This window comes from Argopecten irradians, chromosome 16 (assembly GCF_041381155.1).
Source record: "Argopecten irradians isolate NY chromosome 16, Ai_NY, whole genome shotgun sequence".
NCBI lineage: Eukaryota > Metazoa > Mollusca > Bivalvia > Pectinida > Pectinidae > Argopecten > Argopecten irradians.
The window spans coordinates 3,319,055-3,339,319 of record NC_091149.1 but is presented as its reverse complement, the minus strand read 5'-3'; the positions used below and the strand labels follow the sequence as shown (position 1 = coordinate 3,339,319).

Below are 20,265 nucleotides of genomic sequence, written 5' to 3'. Positions count from 1 at the left end.
AACCCCAAACTGGTCGTTGGATATCTGATATTTGACGACCTCTTAATTTTGTCAAATGAAATTCAATGAAAAAATCAAATCTTGAACATATTTGTCTGAAGACAATTAAGCGACCGATTCGCGCCATGTATTTTATCATTGTATGTAGATTAAGAAAACAACGAATTAGATGTTATACATTTACACTTTATTGTCATACATTTAAATAAACAAATATTTACATTTACTGTACTTATAATATATACCATATAATTTACATTGCCTCTGCACTGTACCTATATACATGTATGTTGATACTAAAACCAATGTATAACAACGCGGAACAATGGATAAGCTAGAACACCAAATGTATGCTATTCTTTATCCTTCTAAAACTTTTACTAGCAAAATAATTTTTATAAACATGTACATCGTGATACGTAGAACTTGAGGTTCAACTTCATTCTACTCCTGTGAACTATTAAAATAACTAAATACTAGGAAAGTAAGCTGTTGTATTTTAAATAAACATCCAAAGTATGCATGAACTGGTTACTTTTGGCGTATTAAGTGAGTTTTTACTTCATTCCGAAACAATATATTATCAGAGCACAACCTTTACTAAGAATATGTAGACACTTACGATCATATGATGTCTAGATAGAGAACTAGAAAATATATAAAAATGATGACAGTTTCAAATGGCTTAAATTATGCATATATTGGATGGTAACCATGGCAACTACATCTGCAATGTTACACAACTAACATACCAATTGTGTTGATATTTAAATTACAATGTAATCACCAGGGTTTGGAAATTGGACGGACATGGGGGGCAAAAAGGACCAAAACCATACATAGTCCTTTACAGTACTTTTAAATCAACCAAGTGATGATGATACTGTTAACATAATGGTGACAATTAAAACACTCATGCTTGCATGAATTATGTAAATAACATTGCATGTCAATTGGTCATCTTATATGTTACATGTAGTATGAACCGATATCTACGAGACTGAAAAACAAGAGGCCCATTGGGCCTTATCGCTCACCTGTTACAGGCCAGGGGCATAAGCTATTAACATGAAGGTTTTAGATTTGAACTTTGTCTATTTTTCTTCAGAAGGCGTTTACAGAATTTGCTATATTTCACATAGTTGGCCCCGCCCCTCAGGCTCCAGGGTGACCTGACTCACTGTTTATAACAAATTTGTTCCCATTTATCCGAGGAAGTTTCAAACCAAATTAGAACAAAATTCCTTAATTCCTACAGAAGAAAAATGGTTTTTAAATAATTTGCCATATTTCTACTACTGTGCCCCTCCTCTCAGTCCCTTGGGGCCCAGGCCAACGTTCTCTTTCAACCAAGGAAACTTCACACCAATTTTTTTTCCAAAAACCATTAAGCCAGTCATGACTAGTTGGGCTTTTTGGGATAAGTTGCATTGACGGACGACGGACAACGGACGGAAGACGGAGCCGCGCCATGATATAAGCTCACCAGCCCTTTGGACAAGATGAGCTAACCAGACAAAGGAAATATATGTAGATACATTTGTATGCTAGATTACCTGCCTTAGTACAATTTTCTCCGCTAGACTGCGATCAGCAATAACTTTTTTGTAGCGAAACCTGGCGGGGAGTAGAGAAACTATGGCAGACTATTTTCATCGCAAAGTACTGTGGTCGTTTATAAAAGGAAACAAAACATTTTGATGTCATTCACAATGACATCAATTTTATACGTAAGAATCATTATCATAAAATTCTTTCACTGTCCTACAATGACATTCTTACTTCACAACAGCTGACGTTAGAAAACATTAGCCGTTTTGACGATGATATTTCATACTTAAAACTCAATGTCCCTGATAATGTGGTAAGGTTTAAGGAGATAAGACAATGCTATCATTCATTTAGAATCGGACAACTACAGAGTTCTAAAATATTTAGAATTGATGCTTATTCCTATGATTTCGCGCCATTTGTTGACGTGATGTGACGTCATGATTCCTTGTGCTCATCTTTCGCTTGATGGATATTTTGACTGTATTCCATATTTTTAATTTTCAAAAGTGTTGTTATTAATATCTTTAAAAAATTTAAAAAAATGTTTAATTACTCTTGTAATGCATTTGCATTAGTTAAATATTTTTACTAGGGAGAGCAGTACCGGAGCAACGCACAACCGGAGCAGGTTAAACCGGAAGTACGAAATTTTTTAGCAATCCATGCATGTAGGTCATTGATCTCAGTATGTACTTTTGCTCACGTACATGTTACCGGAACAGAGCTTCGATTTTCAACGCGCTCTTATTAAAAGCGCAAAAAGGTAACATGTGTGTGTAAACAAATGTAGTCAAGATAACGTTGAAATACTATGCTTCGTCCACGTCCCGCACGGAATGGCAGTCATGCGTTGCCACGCTCCTGAAACTAACGTAAAGTTTGTAGTTTTGATAATACACCGAATCAAAATGGTCTGTCATTTAAATACGAAGTATTTCAGAACGTTTTCTCAGATCGGAGTGTCATGTACATGCGATCTGGTTGCATATTTTTTTTTTTATTTCAACCACTCTAACAAACATATATTTCCGTTCTACTTTCACTTTCCAGTTTGATCTATGTTAAACCAAATGTTGCGTATACCGTGGTCCAAAGGTAGCGTAATGTATTGACGACAAAAGTACGTCTGCTTTGCTCAACTACATCGTTTAATCTCTGCGTTACTGTATATGACGTAACGGTAAACGTTACGTCACCAACAATATAATGCACATTTATTTCCCGACATTCTCCGGGGCACGAAATGATAATACAAATTATGGTTATGAAAATATGAATATACAATAATAGATTGAGGTGCTATGAACTCCAATCTTGTCAAGTTGTTTTAAAGTTGTTTTGTGCGGTCTATGAAATCTGATAGTATTGACAAAATAGTGTGTATTAAAAAGTGTATTAAGCAAAACCCAATATGGAACATTGGCAAATTTTATTGGTCCAGCAAGGGCCCAACAAGTATACCAAAAAACATGACATAAAATGACTAGAGTTTATAGAAAATAATAGTACACAAAATAATCTCCAGCCCGGAGGAAAATAAAATCAAATGATATTTTATATAATATGGTATTGTACGGAGGTGACATGGAGCTACTTAACTCTTAAGCTCTCTATATACATGTAATCGCTTGACTAAATTCTTACTTACTAAATGTTTAGCAGAGCACCTCCTCTTCTGAAAGAATGGCCTTTAATGCAGTGATTCTGCATGCCCGCATTAGAAAGTGCAGCTGAAATCTTTGTCGAAAAACTGAATAAGAAAGGCAATGACCATTTGATAACATTTGATAAAAGGAGGCCGAGAGGGTCAGCATGATTGGTAGCTACTAATAAAGCATGTTAAGCTGTTACAGGACACAATTCATGATTAACCTGAGGTAAGCAAACTGTGACAGTATATTCACGAAATTGAACTGTTTTTGTGCGACGCAGGGCTAACAAATAACCCCATGAACAAGGAATAACATCTGACCGACACAAATCCTTTGTTCTATCATGGGATGTGCAGGTTATATTATTGGGCCGTAATAGGCCATAGAATGCTACTAGACATGCACACCAAAAACACAAGCCATCAGTCACAGATAAATTAAGGGTAGCCCTTATGCTTAGGAGAACTGAGGGAGATATAGCATCTACTGGGGTCTGTTTAACACCTAAATCACGTTTTACACCGCGAAGCAAATGCTGTAATTGAATATTGTTTGGTATTGGGTCTGGCAGACCCTCAAAAGTCCCTCGATGCACAATGTAGTTGAGTCAATATATTCAGATACTGACGAACCGAGGCATACGTAAACTGTCTTACACGCACCAAGTATGTAACGTACATTTGTACAGTCTCAGCATCTACAAGGACAGACTCCTTATTGACTTTGGCACAAAAGTTTGTATGGCAGTTTAGTTGTGCCTTGTATGTGGACAAAGTACTGCTTGCCCACGCCTTCTCTATTAATGTCCTTGTCTCTCCTTCTAAGAAATCCACCAAATCTGTAACACATGAAGAGAGGTGACATATGTCTTAGTAGATTCACAATATTGAATGTCTCACATTGGAGGGATGGGGCCACATTATATAATTCACTTAATTTTTCTGGCTCATGTAAACGCGAGGCAGCATCCGCAATCACATTATTCCTGCCAGGCAAATATTTTGCAGTTAAATGACAATTGAGAGACGCGGTAATCCAGAACATCTGTCGACAAACAGTCATAGCAACCGGGTTGCGAGAGGAACCCTTATTTAACCTTACTATAGCACTCTTGTTATCACTATATATAATCACACGTTTGGTTTTTAATAAGGAATCCCATCGATACACTACCAACAGCATTCTAAGAAATTCCTTAACTTTAATATGTTCCATATAGTACATTAGTAGGTCGAGAGACCAGTTGACATGAAAATAGTCTCCCAGGAAATAGCCTCCACCTCCTTCAGTGCAGGCATCAGTTTGAAGGGATATAAACTGGTGAATTCTGGATGATGCTAGTACCATTAAAATGTTCCGTGAAAGTATCCCGCCAGTACAGATCTTGAAAAAATCCATTGTCTAACAACACGCGATGTTTATAACTCTGTAAATTATCTTTGAGTGTAATGAGGCGTCGTAGGAATGATCTACCACCACACACAACTTGTGATGCCCAACTTAGCTTCCAATAAGCACGTCTAACCGTTTTTTGCTTGCTCGGTTTTTAAGTGTAAAGTTGTTTATCAGTTCCTTAAACGCCATCAATTTCTCCCTTGGGAGTGAAAAACTTGTATTTACCGTGTAAATTTCGATGTCAAGAAAAATCAAAACTTGGGATGGACTCTCTAGTTATGAGTAGTTTATCGCGAAACCTAGTTGTCTAAGCACTGTCAGTAATGTCAACAAGGCTGTGTAATATGTATCATAAGTTTCTCCCAACACTAGGAAATCATCCAAATAGGACAAAATTGTATAACCGTAACGATGATACATGATCCCGCAGACAGCGCTACTAAGAGTCTGAAAGATTTTTAGGCTCTTTTTTTACTCCAAATGGAAGTCTGGTATCGTATAAGTTGAAGTTGTGTCACCTTAAAATTACCACTACAAGCCTGTATATAAATAGTTCGAGGGATGAACACCAACTGAGCGATACGCGGACCTAAGGTCAACCTTTGCAAGAAACATGCCGGGTTTGATATGTTTTAAAGCTTCTCTCAAATCCATGTATGTACAACTACAATCACTAGAAATACAGTCATTCAGTGACCCACCAGCTGGACTACTAGCGTCATGTATTAACCCAATTTTACCATTTGATTTTGGTAAAGCAACCAGAGCACTGATTATCGTTGACTTTTCCTGAGTAATCTTGTAATGGCCATTAGCAAGTTCATAATTAATTTGTTCCTCTACCTTATGCGAATGCATTGAACAGAATTTATATTTTTTTTTATTTCCGCGGGCTCGTTTGCTTCCATTTCTGTAATGTTAAACCCGTTCATCACACCACTTAAAATGAACTCTTGATCTGGGTCATCAGTTGGTAGAAGTTGTTCCCATGCCTCATATTTCATGGACCCAGACCCTGTGGCCAGGAGCCCATCTACAATTGTTTTGAAGCGAGTCTGGATGTGCGACACTAGCACTGTGTTCAAAAAAGCACCATGAGCACACATGTGCCAGTTTACGTTGAGGAAAGTCACATACATCAGCATTGTATTTACGACAAATCTCTCTACCTTGTGTGGTGTAAAGGGACCTTTGACCTTGCGTCGAGGGTATGGGTGAGAGCGCGAGGATGACATACTGGATAGGGTAGCTGAGCCATTTAACATTTGGACTGTCACATTGTTACTCTTTGGAATTAGCTGAAAATCAGTTAACTGTGGTTGGGGGGTTCCCCACGGGAAGTTCAGGTCGTGCTGTAACTCGCGATATTTTTGTCATACAACAAAACACTTCCCCGGACATATTTACTGAAATATCGGTTGATGGTTTTGGTGTATTCTAGATACTGACTGATCAACACACTGTCAAGGCGGTCTTCTTTCATTATATCTTGTAATATACGACTATTGCCATGGTTCCATTGTTCCACTGTTATTTTATGATAGTCCCGATCGAGTTTCTTAAGCCTTATCACAACCGATTCAGACACAGTCAGTATTTCATCCTTTTCAAACTGAGATAATGGATCATCCCCTAAATACTGATGGACAAAACGAGGTTTTTTCCTACCTGATGTCACTGATGGGGTTTCAGACTGTGGACCACGCAGTTTTGGTGTGACATCATGACCTGGTGGCACTGGACGAGGTGTCGAAGTTTGTCCTTTTCTTTCTCGATATTTCTAAGTAGCTCCATCCGCTTAGACTCCATTTGGAGGCTTTTTAGAGTTCTTTCTAAATCCTGGAGCTCCCCTTCATTCCCTGTAGGCCGCAAATTTATAGGAGTCATGCATCGAAACGCAGCTGTATCATGGGGGTCGACACACGTGGTCCTGAAGTGTATCCAGGCTGCCATATTTCAGTCTGTTCGTGACGATCATCGGATAAACTAAGCATTTCAGTTAGTACAAAGTCCTTTAAAGCAGATGGTACATTTCTGTGTCGTTTCTTTGACTGCTGGTCCATTTCATTTCAGGCAAAATTTACAGCGAAAAAGGCACTTGGCCTGCAGCATGCGTAGACATAACAAAACTAACTTACATGATTAGAGAGTGCTAACCAAGGGCAGTAACTCATAGCAAATTAGACCCAAGGACGGCAACTCACAGTAGCACATTACAGATCTCAAAAATCACTTTATCCTAAAATATTAACTAAACATGCCGTGACAAGACTGTCACTGCTATCTGACATTTTGTTGCACGCTTCCGTTTGTTAATGCTGTCTAGTTTTGGAAAAAATGCGTCATGTTCTATGTTAAGCTTGACTTGATGTTAAGCTTAATTTTAGAGGAGTATTTTCTTGGTCAAGCTAGGCAACTGACCACCCATATTGCTCGCTGTATGCATTGAAAATGATAAATCTTTGTACAGGATAAATTTAAATTTCGTAGTCTTTATATTTCATAGGGCGAAACCTACATTTAACGAGAAGCAAATATCAATTCCCGGTCCAAATTCTATATGAAATGCTGAAGATTACAACAACGATCGTAGTGTACATAAAATGTGCATACATATCGTACACGCAAACTATGTACACATGTTAGATGAAAAAGATACTTTATATACTCCAAAAGTAACACTAGATTTATCCATGTAAACTTTTTATTCGGGTCTATACAGTAAACAATATAAAGATACATGCAGGAATACGGTATCACCATATGATATGTATGGAACTTCTTCACTAATTACATGAGCTGCGCTCTTACAAGGCTTTGCTTTAATGCATTCATATTAGTGTATAAAATGTTATGTGTTAATTATAGGAATAAAGGAAAATGGAACACTTTAATTTACCGCAATCTACGGAACATATGAAAACAGATCGTTCAGATTCTTCTCTTGATACTAAGTGTGTTGAGAAAATGAACAAATGGTAAGATTATAAGTAGAACTAAATGATCGGGAAATGTACATTATATACACAATAAGTTGCGGAACAATGGTGAAACATCCACCACTGCATTCACTGATGACGTCACTCAATAAAATAATGACGTCAAAACTATGTGCTGTTTCGTCATCAATTTTAAAGTACAGAAAGTGTCAAATTAGTACAGATCACTTCTCTGTCTATAGAAAACAAAAATACATTATAACCGATAAAAAACACGTCATGAAAAATGGAAAAAAGGATCGGCCCCATCGGCCCCTGGCATTCTGTAACTCACAAAATCGGCCCAATTGGCTCTCTGGCACTCAGATACAAGAAATCGGCCCCATGGGACCTCTGGCACTCTGACACGCACGGAATCGGCCCCATCGGCCCCATGGCACTATGTGACACACGGCCCCAATCGGCCATAGGGCACTCAAAGACACAAGAATACGACCCCATAAGCCCCCTGTCACTCTGACACGTACGAAAGGGGCTCGATCGGCCCCATTGCACTCTGTGACGCACAAAATCGGTCCAATCGGCCCAAGGGCACTCAAAGACACAGGAAATCGGCCTCATAAGCCCCCTGGTACTCTGACACGCACGAAATAAGGCCTCTGGCACTCTGGGAAACATGTGATCGGCCGTTATAGGCCCCCTGGTACTCTGACACGCACGAAATAGGGCCTCTGGGTTACTGGGAAACATTTGATCGGCCGCCATAGGCCCCCTGGTACTCTGACACGCACGACATAGGGCCTCTGGCACTCTGGGAAACATGTGATCGGCCGCCATAGGCCCGCTGGTACTCTGACACGCACAAAATAGGCCCCCTGGCACTCTAGGAAACATGTGATCGGCCGCCATAGGCCCTCTGGCACTCGAAAGGTTAACAGAATGCTGATTAGTTAGCTCCACATCACAACTCAGTCTATCAGATTGTGCAGTGGAGGGATTTTCGTCAGGACCATCTCCAAACATATCATCTGAGCAGATGCTGAGGGTGGGAAATCTATCAAGTTCAGAATGTCCTAAATCTGAGAAAATTGTTCCATCATGGTGGGACGTGGTATCCTGAAGTTCTAGCTCTCCAAGCAACATCTCGACGCGGTTAGCTTCATCACTTTGCGTATCCGGACTAAATTTAAGTTTGGAAATATTTGGAAAATCCACTGTAGATGTTTCTGGAAGCTTCAAATTCCATCCCTGTACGACAACTTCAAGGTAATCTTGAGATGTACTTAGCCTTTGGACAGTACCTTTAAAATCATCGATTGTCTTACATTTTTGTTTTGTATCGGTTTTAATCCTGTCTAATTCCTCCAAGACACTTTCCTTGTGACGTTCCAGTTTGTTGACAGCCGCCTCCGTCACCTGATCGAGTATCTTTTTTAGATGGTCTCGTCTGTCGAGAAGTTCCTGCTTTGTCCTGTCCGCGCGCACTTTTTCTTCTTGACATTTTTTGGAAATTTCCTCAAAATCTTTTTCAATTTTGGTATAATCCGGATTATCGGTGGCTTTCTGTAGATCCTCAATAACAGTTTTAGCCGCCGATTTCAGTGTTAGAAATGGCTGGTGTCCGTTATGATGGCGTTCTATACACTCGTCACACACCGCAGTTTTACACTGTCCGCACACCATTATCAGCTGTTTGTCGTGATCACGACAGGCCATTTTGTCCTTTGTCCTAAATAACAACGTAGAAATACTTTGTCAACCAGCTAGGAACATAAACGTAGGTCTCTACCCATACGAGTCCGCCATTTTGAGTAAAGAATGTGGTTACAAGGATTTATAAATATATTGTGTCTGTACAAGGAAGACCCAACTTATTGGAATACCCAATAGTAAGTGGAACTTTGCCTTGTCAGCCTTCTGATATAAATATATATTTTATATCGGTGTTTCGGTTGACATCTATATACATTGTGCAATCTTAACCAATTCTATCAGCCGGTATTTGAAGAAATTAAAAAAATAATGAAATAGATTGACTTTATTTTGTATTCCCTCCTCGAAACTTCCCGTTTCCATTGAGTATATCGAGTATTAAAGCTGATCTGTACAGATATGTGTAGATGTACCCGTGTATAGAGGAATGACGTAAGCGCTCTTTGTGTAAATTAGTCACAATTCAGGTAAGTGGTTTTTAACAACCCACAAGGCGTGCACACAGTCGACATGTAAAATGAAACTAGCCTATACTAGTCGATGAACGCTGCCAATGTTTACGACAGTGTTTTATAAGTAAAGTATGTGATTCTTCATAGCTAATATAGAAATTATATCAGTTTGCTATCTGTGTGGAGGGCTAGAATGAACTACAGCGAAACAAAAAATAATTTGAATTTATCTTAACCATGCATTAAGTCAGCTAGATATTTTCAAAATTTGCGCATGCAACCTTATAACCACAGATACCTGGCATTATTTTAAAATTATTTTTTTTAATATATTACAGGGTGCCCAATAAATTATGTTACACTTTTTCAAAGTTCAATATTTTGTTTAATACAGCACTTAGAGCAATAGGATTTCATCTCCACAAAGCCTGCAATCATACATTTCAAATTTTGATAAACTAACAAAACTAGGTGGTAATCTTGGTAACAATTTTCACAAAAGACGCATTTTTAAAAAATGCTGTAAAAATGACGATATATTTAATATTTGAGCAACATTTGAACACTGCCATTGAAGATTTGTCCCTATTTTCTAATGCCTAATAAATGCATTGGACAATATTTTCTGGTGTTGGTGATTATTTTCTTTACTTCTGGCAATACTCACACAGAAAAAATGAGTTGTTAAAACCTGGGGCATCACATGACCATAAACACTATTTCACAAAGTATAAAATATTTCGCAGTGCCTGTATAATGTGCTCTTGACGAGTCAATATCTTAGAAGTGATGACGTCATTATGACGTCAATGGTTTTCAGCAGAATCAAATTATTTTATTTATAAATACAATAAAACGTTTAATTGCATGCATTTGCTCATGTGTGTCAAAAGTAATGATATTTTGAAAGTGTAACCTGTTTTATGGAACACCCGGTATGTTGTAATACATCATATATTTATAGCCAGGACCCTTTGATAATATCTACCAGACTGCAGGTCGTCCATTGTTTGGGTATTATTAATATAGACCAAGATAGGCCAATAGAATCAGAACTACTGCCAGGAAAGAATCCGTCGTGAACAGAATTTGATGTCAGAGTGTTTCAATAGGAGAACCGTTAGTTCTTTGTGAAATGCGATATGCCATGACACTTTTGTTTGAAACACAAACTAGACTTTTCAATGAGATAAAAACTTTCAACGGGACATTTCAGATTAGTAACAAGGACAAACAATGATTGTAACAGTCCCGTTAGCTTTACCTCTCTTGCTCGAAAGCAATCAAAAGACATTGAATATTTTTGATTTTAAAACAAAATTTGTTTAGAACGATTTTTTGTATATTTATACAAAGAAGTATGATAATAATGATTTATCACCTCCATAACGTACAAGTATAAGTCTGTGATCACTCAGGTGTGACCGTGTCGTTAAGTTGACCAGGCATTCCGTAAATGAGCTTAATGTCAGTTTATATCGGATCAGTGTCTGTCCTGTACTTAGTAGGAATGTATTCATCCCCTAAGGTGGGCGTGGCAGATAGACACGCCCACTTTCTGTTCACGCTGTGAACGAGACCTGTAACTTCTTACGAACCTTTTGTTCCGGAAATGATAGCGTCCAATTCTCCGTAACAATAACATAGGCCTATAAAAAGAACCGTGTTTGTTATAAAGGATACTTAAAATGAGGTTAACAAATCGTTGATTAATACAGTTGACCATAAAACCGGATTCTTTGATAGTATGAACACAATACTGACATTTCACAAAAAGAACTATTTTATAAAAGAGGAATTTTAATGTTGGGTTCAAGATGAAGAGGTCAGGGGTCAAACACCCGTTACATAGAGTATCAAATTAGTAGGTTAGTTTTGGGCGGGTATATATACCCGGTAAATGTGATTGTCTACCTAAAGGTTCATCTTGGTTCTCTGTGTATCTATTTGGTTGAATGAATTGAAAATGGAGCAATTGTAAGCCAAGGTCAGAAAGTAGGTCCTTGTAGTAATATGCAATTTTGTCCACAACAATACGGGCACTGACAAGTAATGCATGAATATACCGACAGTGATAGTAACCCCTTGGAAATTATGGATGCGGGAGGCTGCGTATAAGTGCTATTGCACTCAAGCATGCTGCATCATCTAGTCATATTTCACTCAAACCAATCGCCCCACTCCAGATCTCATCCTTGACACTCCAGAGGCTACTTTCAATGTCAAGCGCTATGCTTAGCGCGATTTCACTGACAGGGACAAACCATTAGTGAAACCAATCGTCCCACTCCAGTTCTCATCCTTGAACTCTAGGTACTACTTTCAATGCCAATGCTGAGAGCAAAGAAAAATAAAAACTTTATGCCACCATATCTAGACCAATAGCAAGTGGTTAGTGCCTGAGATTCAAACGAATGATGTGATATCTACCCCTTCTCTAGGGTATCAGGAGTGGGTTGGTAGTCTGTTAGTTCTACCATTACCTCTCTAGAAAACTACATTTGTTTGTTTGATAAATTAACGTCGTATTAACAGCCAGGATTATGTAAGATCGACATCCCATGCATGGGGTGTGTATACGCGTAGCTTGTATGAAGTGTGTGGTGTGCGTTTTGGGAGACTGCAGTATATTTGTGTTGTATCTTCATTTAAATTGTGGAACTCTTGTCCTTTTTATAGTGCTACATCACTGACGCATGCCGCCGAAGACACCAAGCAACACACACCACCCGGTCACAGTATACAGAAACCTACATGGGGCAGGCATCAGTTACAGACCATTAGACATCGTATGGTATGACATTCACCATGGTCCTGTGGACCAGAGCTAAGGTTGTTCAAAAGATTATAAGTTTAACGAAAATTTTCAAATCAAGATTAATCATCTTTGGTACGAACTTCATAAAATGTTATAAGATTCTTGGAATTCCATTCTTTACCTACACAGACAAAGTACCACATGTAAATCATGCGTAGGAATTTTTATGTGATTTTGACAGAAACGATAAATATAGGTTTTGTAGCAAATGAGAAATATAATTGCTAATTCACCTTTTACGCAAATGGGCCACAAATGAGCTAAAAATAAGAGGAACAAGGCGATGTCATTTGTAAAAATATATTTCTTTCATAAAACAATTATAAACATAGATATATGTACGCACAGTAAATGCTTGGTTATCACTTTCATACAGACGAAATCTTCAGACAAAATTGTGTCAAACAAAATCTTCAGCCAAAATCATGTCGACACAATCATGTCAGGACAAAATCATGTTATCACTTCAATTGAACATTATGCAAGAATCCATAACAAACAAGCTACTAGGCTTGCCTAGCAACAATCATATTTCCATAACAACAACCCTATACAAGCTTACCTAGCAACAGTCATAGTCCCATGGTTACAACCAACAAGCTCACGCTTACCTAGCAACATTTACGTTTCCATGGTTACAGATACAAGTTGGTTCTACCATAAGTATATCTGTATACAAGAATGCAATGAAAACAACCAAACTTAAAGAAAATATACAACAGTTTGTATCCAAGCAGCACAATTATGTGTGTGAATTCAACATATCTTGATCATTCATGGTGCATGCTAAATCAGTGTACATTGGCTCTATGCTATATGTCGGTAACAAATTTGTGCTAATGTATGCCTGATATGTAATAAATCTGTACAATGTATGATTGGCCTGTGTTAAATCTGTATAATGTACGATTGGCCTGTGTTAATCTGTATAATGTATGATTGGTCTGTACTAAATCTGTATAATGTATGTCTGATATGTACTAAATCTGTATAATGTATGGTTGGTCTATCCTAAATCTGTATAATGTATGGTTGGTCTATCCTAAATCTGTATAATGTATGGTTGGTCTATCCTAAATCTGTATAATGTATGGGTGGTCTATCCTAAATCTGTATAATGTATGGTTGGTCTATCCTAAATCTGTATAATGTATGGGTGGTCTATCCTAAATCTGTATAATGTATGGTTGGTCTATCCTAAATCTGTATAATGTATGGTTGGTCTATCCTAAATCTCTATAATGTATGGTTGGTCTATCCTAAATCTCTATAATGTATGGCTGGTCTGTATTTAATCTGTATAATGTATGGTTGGTCTATCCTAAATCTGTATAATGTATGGTTGGTCTGTGTTTAATCTGTATAATGTATGGTTGGCCTGTATTAAATCTGTATAATGTATGATTGGCCTGTACTAAATCTGTATAATATATGGTTGGTCTGTAATAAATCTGTATAATGTATGGTTGGTCTGTATTTAATCTGTATAATATATGATTGGTCTATCCTAAATCTGTATAATGTATGCTTGGCCTGTGTTAAATCTGTATAATGTATGATTGGCCTGTGTTAAATCTGTATAATGTATGTTTGGTCTGTAATAAATCTGTATAATGTATGTTTGGTCTGTAATAAATCTGTATAATGTATGCTTGGTCTGTAATAAATCTGTATAATGTATGGCTGGTCTGTGTTAAATCTGTATAATGTATGGTTGGTCTGTGTTAAATTTGTATAATGTATGGTTGGCCTGTATTAAATCTGTATAATGTATGGTTGGTCTGTAATAAATCTGTATAATGTATGGTTGGTCTATCCTAAATCTGTATAATGTATGGTTGGTCTATCCTAAATCTGTATTAATGTAGGCCTAAATCTATTATTTGAACGATCTTATACATGTACTTACTAATGTCTGTGATACCAAACAAACTGTAAATTGATCTCACTACACCGTGACTTGGGTACAATAGAAAACAATAAAATAAAATCTTCAATAACTTGTTAACTCAATGTAGTTGGTTTGTAAAAATCAAAATAATTTTACAATTCAAGCATCTAATTACTAGGCAGTGTAATTATGTGCAAAAAATATGAATCAAGTAACTTAAACAGAAAAACAACGTCCATAACACATTCAAACAAAAAACTTAATATGGAAATAATGTGGAAATGATGATTAACAAGTGAAAATAAGATTTCAATGAATTCAACTGAACAACAATGAATATTTACAGATGAGAATGCAAAAAAAAAAAAAAAAAAAAAAAATAAAATCAACATGTAAAATACAGATGAAAGGGCAAAATAAATGATACTTATCAACTTTTTTTATCATTAGTAATTGAATTATTGTATGAAGTTGATGCAGCCAAGACATCCGACACTTTAAAACACAACACTGAAAAAAATGCTTTAATTTTAGTGTTTTGTTTAATGTCAGAAGTCTTGGGTGCACGTATAAGTATGCACGTATAAGTATAGGAGAGAAAATTTAATAAAGGGACACCGATGGATAATACATGTATACTGTAAGATCAAATAAAACTTCAACTGAATATAAACAATATTTTGTATTGATCATAAGCACAATGCATGAAGTTGTAAATCAAATTAATCTCCCCATGCATATGTTTTTCCCATTTACCTTATTTGCAATAATTAGCATCCAGGGTGCTTGAAAAATTTATAAGAAAGGAGGTACCATATTCTGAACCCAAAGACCATTATTCAAAACGAAGGAATGCTATTTTAAGGTTTAAATTTCCATCTTGCACGATTCTAATCTGACCTTAAAAGCTTTGAGGATAGATTATAATGCAAAGATGAAAGATCTACATTTGATGTTACAAGTAGAATTCATTGAATTTTTTTTAAATGGAAAGTAAAATACAAATAGATATTATACACATTCCTGTACCAATTTTTTTATAAGTATACATTGAAATCTCATCTCCCTTTGTTTGTTTGTTCTGTTGTTAATTATTTGTTTGAATTATTATCAAAGAAAAATTGTGAAAAATATGAACATTTGATATCCGAGTCTTCATGAAAATTAATTGATGATGGGAACATTAATTCATCTAATTTTCATAAATACATTGGTTAAATACATTAGTCCAGTGATTTACGGGACTCGCCTAGATGAGTCCTGGACTCATGATTTTCCTGTGGAACTCACCAAAATTTTGAGAACTCTCTATATTTCGATCTTTGTACTGGGACTCATCAAAATTTGAAAATCAGTCTTCTGGACTTGCCTTAAAAATCCTACATAAATTGCTGATTAGTCTTGGCCTGTAAAAGCATTATCACATATATATACAAAAACACACAATTTTCCTTTTAATCACACACATGTTTATCACAAATTCATATCTACATTATTATAAAATGTGTATGTATACTCACACTGTCCCTTAAGTAAAATAATACATTTTGTACCAGTGAAACTTTCATTTCACATCTCTTGAGAAAGCTTATTAATTAAAATGATCTTTAAAATTCAACAGACTATTTAAGCTTGTCGTCAAACAAAAATAACTAGAGGTCATGAATATCACATATATACAGCACTCCTGCTCAAATTCTCACCAATCCTAATGAAGTTAATTATAAAATATAATGAATCTGCAAAGCTGAAATAAGACAATTCCTTTTCTCCTTTAAGTAACAAAATTTGGTTCTAAGCACATGTAGAGAAAACAGAAAACAAACTAATACAGTATAGTTCTCTCATCCTTTTTGTGTTCGTGATATCATGACCATCAAAAACTGTGACCATAAACCGACTTATTTTGGTGTCAACATAATTTTGTATATTTTCATAGTGATACCAACAACTTAACTTTGTGATTCAGATAAGTCAGATCATATGGCTCTCTAAAGTATTATAATTCTAATAAACTGTATGGTTTAATTATAATACAGTAAATCTAAACCTGTTTGTACTGATGGTTTTAAACTGATTAAGAATTACACCTATTGATGAATTTAGTAACTGATCAATACAGGAGTTTCGAGATCCTAAAACGACGTGGGTGAAGTACAATTTAGCGTTGATTAGTCCCACCTTCTGGTGATTATGACGTCACTAAACTCATGACAAATGATGACGTCATAATCACCGGATTGTGGTACTTATCGACGGTAAAATGTACTCTACTCGCATCGTTTTGGGATCTCAAAACTCCCGTATTAAATTTGTTTGACACACTTTTGCAGTGATAATAAATCTCCCAGTTTCTCTTCCTCAGTGATCATGATATTACACGAAAATCAATTAACACAATTGCACACTAAAATAAAATGGTTTACATGTATGTATGATAAACAATTATCCACATATATACATAATGTCATCTTAAGAATGAATGAAAAATATGTTTACCGTTAACAAATGTTATCTGCATGCACATCTTTGTGTACTAACAAAGAAACTTTCAACAAAATCTTTAGTAAAAATACATGATAAGCACCAGTTGTACATATTGGAACAAAATTCCAATAGAAAAAACAAGGCAGGGATATATATGTCCTGTCGAACACATATCTGGCAAAATTATATATTTATATACATTTAACAAATTTGAATATTGCAATTACAGATTTCAACAATAGATCTAGATCAATCAAAATATACTTTGAAACCTGACTTAACTGTGACTACCACATGCCAACTCCAGTGATTCAGATTGGGGCTAAATTTAGGCCATTTTGTCAGTACTCTTTCAAAATGTCCGTAAGTTTTTGAAAATCCTTATTCATTCCAATAGAGAATGTTTTCTAATTAACAAAATTTTGTAACATTAACCTCAAAATGAAACACTGCAACTCTGTCAAATATATATCAGAGACAAAATTACTGGTACACCGAGTTGTTGCTATGGAGACAGTACTAGTACAGGTAACCATAGGATTCACATTGAAGGTCAGGGTTCACATTTCAACATGTCATATGACATCACGATTTCATGATATTTCATATTATATAATTTCAGAGGTTTAAATGTTATCAAAACTTTCAAAATTGAATTTACAAAGCGATGTCAGTATCTAACTAAATGAATGATCACAATGAATGCAAGTAAGTAACCCAACCTGTGTTACGTCATATATATTGCAGAATACAAATGAACATTTTTTTAATCATATACAAATCTTTAAACACATCTTGTTGTTCTTCACAGTAGTGAAATGCACAGTATATATATCAACATATATACTCAATGCAGAAAGTCCGCTAGAAAGGGACATAACTCAGGAAGCCATCCGACTTGGACAAACACAGCATGCCACACACCAGTAAACTGGGAGAGTCCCTTCACGGATTCTTTCATTGTATTCCTTCAAAATTGTAATTTTTAAGGATTTCTTAATGAAACTGTCTCTTCTGAAGTAAATTTTCAGTTCACACATCAAATGATTTCTTCCTCTTCAGTGGTGAAATGTTGGATGGATTTTTCTTCGGTGTTCGAGGCCTCCGTTTCTCTGGCGATGATGTTGGCAAGGTGGGCGCATCCTCAGGACGCTTGTCGTTTGGTGCTGTGACCAGGAGATGGGATAGAATACTGCTATCCTGGACTGCGTCGCCGTGAAGGGTAAGGGACAGGATCAGCGCCGCCTGGATGGAAAGGACTCGGTCCTGGTTTTTGTCGCCTGGAAATAGATCCCAGTAAATTGTGTGCTCCCACAGGTGTTTCACAAAACAAACCCTGCTCTTGTACAGTTTACCTGCAGCAAAACCAAAACAAATACATGTATAATATAGATATTATCATACTACATTTAGTTATATCAAACAGTATTTTAATTACTTCGCCATCAAAAAGTATCAGGATACAGATGTATATAACCTTGAAAATTTTTGTAACTCCATTGAATAATATAATCTGTAGATAAATATTGTTTTTTTTTTGTTTTTTTTACAATGTTTAAACCAGCATCATTTCTCATCATCATCCTCATATATCACATCAATAAATATTATTTAATTTAAATTTACAATATGTGATTATTTTTTTAAATTTCATCAACAATCATGCATGACTATTCAAACAAGATATATATAATCTTAAAGGCCCATACAGTAGGGTTGTTGTTTTACGATACAGCTAGTAACCTAATTTTGACTTTTTATATATCGATCATAATTCATATATTGTACATGTGTATATTTGATATTGAATTATTTTTGTAACATATGCAGTATAAAATAGAATGATCTTCATTATATTTATTAATCAATATGATTCTCGATTGCATTATTCCAACAGCAATTTATAACTTTAAAAAAAAATGAAAAATGTCAATATTCTTTCATATTCGAAACGGTTTCCCAGAAAATATATTTAAGTCCGCCAAAATATGTTAAAGTGTGATTATTTACGTCAGGTTTTTTTATAAATTCTATATCAGGTCGAGCTGACTGGCACGTGCTTTCAACATAGTACACAGTACCGTTATGTTTACTCATGCGGAACGACGCCTCACGGGTGTTTACGGAGCACAGCTAAAAATAGACATTGCATCTTATAGTTACATAATACCATGAAGTATATGTACACATTTATCAAGCTACTACTCTGTTCCCAGCATGATTCAGTATGAAAGAATAAAATGTTCACCATGATCAGCACGAAGGAAATACAATCTTAGCTTATAGGTCGTGTATAAAATAGACCATGCAATGCATCATATGATTTCATTCATAACTTTCATCGAGTAACCATAACTTTCACCTACCTGGCTTTCACTGTCGGCGTGATATTTTCCGAAACAGTGATTATCATAATTTCAGTAAAGTGGCAATTTTAGAGTTACTTTTTAGTAACAAACAAAAACAAACAACATCGGTGACCTGACTTACCACAAACGCTGCAGTTTACACCTCCGTCGTAATCCCGATATTTACTCAAAACGGCGATGACGCCTTCGATATCCAGCGAACGATGCGACACCCCGTTTGCATCATATTGTCGACATTTTGGATCAAGCCTCATTCGTTTAGGCCTTTCCCCGAATCCTAAATGACTCGGTGTTTCCATTTCAGTCGCGATCATTTTGGGGATAATCCTAGAGAGCCACTGTTACCAAAATTCCAACCGCTGTCAGTGAAGAAAACTAACGACCTCGTGGTTCCAGACCATAACAATGTCACGTGACTGTTTATTTACCGCTTAATCCAATCATATGCCCCCAAAGCTTACCGCCATTACATACCACGTGGACTTTTCGCGGGAAATGATGTGCCACCTCTGCGCATGGTGGTGTTTATTATCATTTCTGTGGTTCGAGGTACCAAAAGGGGGTTCAACAGAAAAGTAGATCTACAGAACCATGATTGCATAACATACAAAAGATTTAGTTAAATATCGATGTCAACGATAATGTAACCTGTTAATAATATCTTTATTGAAAAATAATAATAATAAAAAAAACCCAAAAAAACAACAGAAACATGTAAGCTTACAGATGAAGAGACAGAGATGCAAGGATTTATAAAAATCTGATATGTGTGTTTCTGCCTTTTTAATAGCTTTTGAAAAATGTTTTTTTTTCAAAAGCAAATTAGAAACATCGACTTATACGTATACGCATGTATACATATACGTACAGTATCTGTGTACGTGTAGACGAGATTATCCTGGGCAACTGTGTTAGCATTACAGGTAAAGGGAAATAACTCGTGCTCATACAATGAGACACAAGAGTCATGTGCAGGTGGACAATGCAAAGCTTTA

General features: G+C 36.1%; 1 protein-coding gene across 1 annotated transcript; it reads right to left on the bottom strand.

Moving 5' to 3' along the window:
- Positions 1-12,807: 12,807 nt before the first annotated feature.
- On the bottom strand, positions 12,808-19,668 carry LOC138310458 (uncharacterized). Its single transcript, XM_069251685.1, has 2 exons — positions 19,392-19,668; positions 12,808-18,256 (listed from the first exon to the last, which is right to left on the bottom strand). Exons 1-2 carry the CDS (start codon positions 19,582-19,584, stop codon positions 17,934-17,936), a joined length of 516 nt encoding a protein of 171 aa, XP_069107786.1. The 5' UTR covers positions 19,585-19,668; the 3' UTR covers positions 12,808-17,933.
- Between the last annotated feature and the right edge of the window lie 597 nt (positions 19,669-20,265).

Bases quoted from the DNA above. Each gene is read 5' to 3' on its own strand.
- LOC138310458 (XM_069251685.1), bottom strand. From the start codon at position 19,584: ATGATCGCGACTGAAATGGAAACACCGAGTCATTTAGGATTCGGGGAA. The intron at 18,257-19,391 runs GTAAGTCAGGTC...GTTTTGCTGCAG, and splicing joins TGTAAACTGCAGCGTTTGTG to GTAAACTGTACAAGAGCAGG.